The sequence below is a fragment of the Octopus bimaculoides genome, chromosome 8, assembly GCF_001194135.2.
Source record: "Octopus bimaculoides isolate UCB-OBI-ISO-001 chromosome 8, ASM119413v2, whole genome shotgun sequence".
Classification (NCBI taxonomy): Eukaryota; Metazoa; Mollusca; class Cephalopoda; order Octopoda; family Octopodidae; genus Octopus; species Octopus bimaculoides.
In genome coordinates, this window is record NC_068988.1 from 70,984,425 (window position 1) to 70,990,497 (window position 6,073).

At 34.0% G+C, this 6,073-nt stretch overlaps 1 protein-coding gene across 1 annotated transcript in view; it reads right to left on the reverse strand.

Annotated features, from left to right (window-relative positions):
* Positions 1-3,897: 3,897 nt before the first annotated feature.
* Positions 3,898-6,073, reverse strand: part of LOC106877893 (uncharacterized) — a 16,121-nt gene continuing 13,945 nt past the window's right edge. The window contains exon 2 of the mRNA XM_014926940.2: positions 3,898-4,675. Within this exon, the coding sequence (XP_014782426.1) occupies positions 4,241-4,675 (435 nt within the window). The 3' untranslated portion in view covers positions 3,898-4,240. The remainder of the gene's footprint in view (positions 4,676-6,073) is intronic.

The window sequence follows — 6,073 nt, forward strand, 5'->3', positions numbered from 1 at the left end:
TCCATAAGCAGGTAACTTAGCTAGGAGTTTCTCATGTCTGATGTGGTCAGACGCATATTTGGTATCACTCTTATGAATTTGTTCAAATCCTTTTGGCAGAGGACCAAAGAAATTGGCTGCAGTTAAGGAAATGATGGTGCTTGCAGTCTGTGCACTATACAGAGGTGCCTTCTGCTTCGCAATTCTAAAATTTCTGGAAGAGTTAGTATCATCACCTAATAGGTTTAATGGCTGATACTTCAATCATTTCAACAACACTGGACATGTTTTAGTTTTATAAGACCTCTTCAGCAAGGAATATACTTTATCATGCTTGCTGAAGTAGTAAAAATAGAATTCCGAAGAGATTTAGAATACTGTACATAAGTGACTGAGAAAAATTTGCATATTTTTAAACAAGAAAGCACTTAAGCCAATTACTATTTGACGTTTCTGTTGGCTGCCTAAAACTCATGCAACCTCAATGGCAAAAGACAATCTAACTCCAAGTGATGTTTTCAACACATTGTATAATCAACAAGGGAACCTGCACTTGGCTCAAAATCAGAGCTAAACAACACCTCTGTCACTCATTAAAAAAATATGTAATGTGTATAATTTGTATCAGATAAATTTCTATCTAGAACATATCCATGTCTATCATTTTTCTATCTACCATATTTAATCATAAAAACAAAAATGACTGACATCGAGTAAATTTATTTCGAGACTCAAGAAGAATAATTTTAAATACTCTATCACATGGTGGTCTATAAAAGGTAGTGCTTCTCTGTATCATGGGGGGAATTCTGGAAGTAATCTGTGCTTTGAGGAAATGCCAGAGTTCCTCAAATGTAACTCCAACTTAATAAATAAGCATAAGGAACTACCAATTCACTGCTCACATTTACACAGTAAAACATTCTAAGCATTTCCAAACAAAATATTAAATGATTAGCTTGCCTTGGTACAAATAGATAAGTTACGTTACCATAATAGATCTTAGTTATGTTACCATTGATTATACTTCTTCCAATGAATCAACTCAGTAATACAGGAAATCCTCTCAGCTGACCTGAATTAGAATTCAATACTTGGATCATATTTTAATTACACAAATCTTCATTTTTGGTTTCCCCCAAATCAACTTTTAAGCATTCCTTTTCAATTTTGAAATTCATCCCAATTTTCAGTCGTCTATAATTTCCACAACATAGAGCAGTCTACTCTTCCTCTAAATTTTTTTTTTTTTAATAGAATTCTTTTTAATGATTGATAACTTAATTTCTTTTTTTCTGAATATATTTAATTTGAATTATATTGAAAGATTGCCAACTTGAAATTTATTAATAATCTAAATAGACAATGTTTTACTGTGGTTTTTTTTAAATTTTTTTTTTTTCTGCAGTGAATTGGTTTGCACTAAACTACAAATTGATTTAGATATTAAGCAGACATTATTATCATCTTCCCATAGACCTTAATTCACCAGCATCTGATAGCATAACTACCTCCAAAGTCTATGAAATCACTATAGAGTAATAAATTATGGAAAGAAACCTGATACATCTACTTTTAGTTAACCTTTTCCACTAGTTTTGATTGTGTATATTAAAAAAGAATTAACAGATACTATCATATTAATTCTTCATTTCTTTACTGATATATTCTGCATTTTAATACACCAAAATTACTAATCGGTGACAAATTTTGGATTTACAATTTGCATTGATTACACACAATTAACAACCTATAGAAATTATTATAATTTTAATTGGACATCCTGTTAGCTGAGAATTTTTTTTGCAGAGGGCTTAATGACCCATCTGCCCAGGTGGATGAAACTTGAGGTAGCATCCAATGGCCAGATGCTCTTCTCCTCTCCAACCTATGTTTTTAAGTATGGTACCTTTTCCACTTGTCTTCATTCATCAATGCTGATGAATCTCTCAAACTGCAGGAATTATTTGCAGGATGGGAGAATCGTATTTCTTCTAGTTCTTTAATTTCTGTGATGAAATGTTGCCAAAGTGAATTTTACTTTTTATCTTTTTAGTATTAATAAACAAAAATACCAGTTTACTACAGGGAGCAATGTTGGCATTGTGATTACATAAAAACAATTATTTAAAGGAGGTAAACATTGTTGTTTTGTTCAGTTTCTCTAAGAGGCAGAAAATAAACACTCACGCATATGTATACATACATAAATATCATATCTACAGGCACAGGAGTGGCTGTGTGGTAAGTAGCTTGCTTACCAACCACTACCAGGTTCAGTCCCACTGCATGGCACCTTGGGCAAATGTCTTTTACTATAGCCACGAGCCAACCAAAGCCTAGTGAGTGGATTTGGTAGACAGAAACTGAAAGAAGCCCGTCGTATGTATATATATATATATATATATATGTATGTGTGTGTGTTTGTCCCCACAACATCGCTTGACAACTGATGCCAGTGTGTTTACGTCCCCGTAATCTAGCAGTTCGGCAAAAGAGACTGATAGATAGATAGGCTGAGGGAATGGAACAGGTAAAATGTATGCTACATATTTTACTTAGCTAGCTGAAGCTCTTGATGTAATAGTTATGTAACAATCTATGCTCAACATAGCTAATCATCAAACTGAGATTACCTTAATGAAATGAAGGTTACATTGTTGCTCAGAATTTCTAAACTCCCCACTGTGTGATATGTCAGGTCATTAAAAATGAAATGCCTGATGTTCTTATGCACCAGGTTCGACAGTCATTAATTCTGATGTTTTATTCTAACAATTCTTTGTTTTACAACATTGAAAAGTTACATCATCACTTTTTGAAAGGCAATTCATGGTGTCTCATTATATTGTGAGTTTTCTCTTGTAAATCCATTCTGGCGAATCCATGGATAGATAAGAAATTTGTGTTGTTTATGAATATGAGTTCCGTCATGGAACATCAATGAGGTGTTTGGTGAGGTGTGGCAAATGAGTGTACTGTACATCGATGGTTTGAGAAGTTCCAGTCTGGTGACTTTACTCTTGAAAATCAGCCCTGTGGTGGACCTGAGACCATGGTGGATAATGATGAGCTGGAAACTGTAGTGGAAGTGTATACATCTCAAACTACGTGTGACTTAGCAGCAGAGTTTGATGTTTTGATTGCAACTGTATAGGACCATCTGAAACAAATTGGTAAGGTAAAGAAGCTGGACAAGTGGGCACCACATGAACTGAACAAGCATCAAATGACATATTATCTTGAAACTTGCTGTTATGGCATAAAAATAAACCATTTTTGCATTGTATTGTTACGTGTGAGGGAAAATAGATTATTTTCAACAATAGCAAGCATTCTGCACAGTGGTTGGATAGAGACAAAGTGCCAAATTACAATCCAAAAAAGAATATTCACCAAAAAAAGCTAATGGTGTCTGGTTGTCCAGCACTGGTGTCATCAATTACAGCTTCATGTGACCTGGTAAGTCAATTATAGTAGATGTGTACATCAACCAATTGGATGAAATGATGAGTGAACTTGTAATTAAACAACTGAGATTGGTCAATAGAGAGAGGCTGATTCTCTTGGAAGACAATGCTTGACCACATGTTGCACAAAGAACTGAACTTGGAAGTTCTTTGCTGCAAGCATAAATAAACTACTGATAAAATGGCAAAACTGTGTTGATAATTTAGATGCATGCTTTAATTCACTGCATTACTTCCAGTTCAAAATCAGACATTTCATTCTTAATGACCTGATAGTTGTGGTAACAGGAAGAGTATCTGGTCTTAGAAAATCTGTCTTAACTATGCAAGCATGGAAAAGTGGGAATTAAAGTGATAACGATGATGATGAAATATATATCTGTTTCTAAAATGTCATGTATTTCTAAATAATCAAAAACAAACAAGAAATGGAGACAAGAACAAAATCCACAGTTTGTTTAAGAATTTATTAAATATTCCTTCAAATGAAAAGGGAGAACAAAAATACTTAGTGTGTCTGAAGATGGGAGGACAGAAGTATTTGACATTCCCCAGCAAAATTCCTCTAACAGAATAGTTAAACCCAAGAATTCAGTATCATCCACTCAGGTCTGTCTGTATGGTCAATGTGCAACTTGACACTCTCTCACCATATATTGGGCCATGAACAACACTTCACTGTAACCTGCTATTGTGCAGCAGGATGCAACAGATGTTCAGTAGCTGTAAATGGCAGTGAACAATTCATGTACTTTATTTATCATGGTTGGAATTAACCATTCACTGAACTTTCACTCCTCAACATGGCACCTGCTCTCCTCAATGATATGACTGCTAACATCTGCAGAAACGGAGTTTTCAACAGAAACTCCACCTTCCATACTAGCAGCAATGCTGGACAGAGAAGCAACTTCTGCACTGCCTTTGTTTGCAGCTGCTTTATCTATGTTGTATCCACCTTTAGAATATGAGACTTTTTCAGAGTTGGTCTTATTGTTATCCACCCGGCTCTTATCTAAGTTACCCTTATTCTTGTCATGAGAAGCATTTCTGTCACGACGTTCAGGTAAAACTTTTTCTTGGCTTCCTGCCTTATTCTCAGAAATGTTTCCTCCTTTATCTGGGTTATTATTTCCTTTCTCATGATACTGCAATCGAGCCGTTTCTGACTGTTGACGTCTTTCCAAGGCTTTGCGTGGGTCATACAGGGCTCTTTCAGGCCGCTCCTTAATAAAAGAAAATATAATAAAAAGGAGTTAATATTGTACATAATTTGATTACAATTAATCAGAAATTGATACAGTACTAAGCACACAGTGCAAGCTTTTGATAAATAACATTCACATGTCAATTACAGGTTTTCCTTGCAAGCAGAATATATCAGGCAGAGTTGGCAGTATAGAGGCATCATGAGTAAACTAGCTGCCTAACTGGTAAAAACAACAGAGAAAAGTATTGCTTATAAAAGTTACCAAATGATATTTCAAAACTTTTTTTTTTTTTTTTTTTTTTTTTTTTTTTTTTTTTTTTTTACATAGGTACAAAAGCTTTAAGCTTCCAAGGGAGGAGACAAAAATAAGATAGTAGAATGTAATCTCCTTGAAAAGTATTAAAAATGAAATGGCAACAACTGAACAGATACTGAGTTCAATAATCAAAATGAATTATAAAGAGGAGTCTTAAAATTTTAAATAGCTTGTTTTGGATAGATATAAGATGGTAGATATTTGGGACTGAGGAAAGGAAATATCGTGATGCTCAAGCCTTTCCCAACACCATTAACAGCATAAGAGATGAATCAGGGCATCCTACAAGACATGGATAACAAAAATTTTGTATTTTCTATGCAACTCATAACTGAAATTTTAAATACTGATACCTCACATTGACACAGTCAATAATTTGAAACAGTTGTGATTCAAATTAAAGCAAGTAAATAATATTCAGGTTATTGACCCTGGAGGGGATGAAAGACTAAAATCAACTCCAGTAGGGAATATAGTTGGAATGAAAAGGATGAAACTTAGTATAGTAGGGTATTTATTCCAGCATGACAGCATTTCTGTCTCTCCTTGAACTTTGTCCTATTATGAACAAGATCTGCCATGTTCAAGGAGTAAAAAGATGTTGAGAAGCTTATGTTTTTCTCATAGGCATGAACTAAAATGGGTTCAACTGAAGATTAAATTCTGTTGTTGCCTTATTTAGCAAAATACTGCATAACATTTTATATTTACATTTTATAAATATTGAAATGTAACAGATTGAAGGCTATTTTAGGTAGGCATAGCTGATCATAACAACTTCAGAATTCGACTGCTACTTATTAAACATTGAAGGATGAATGTAAGGCAAAATTGACCAAACAAGACTCAAACTCTGACCATAAGGGAGACAACTAAAAGCAAAAAAAAAAATGAAACAAAAAGAAAAGAAAAGGCATTCAGTGCTCAATCAATTCTGTCAGTCAACTGGCTTTAGACTTTAGAAATAGTAATTAAAACTGTCAAAAATATAAATCATATCCTCAGTATCACAACTGACTGATCAATCTACTTTCCCTACACTATCACAATCTAATAGTATTTTAAACCCAAACTTTGTAATTTGCTTCTGTTTATCTC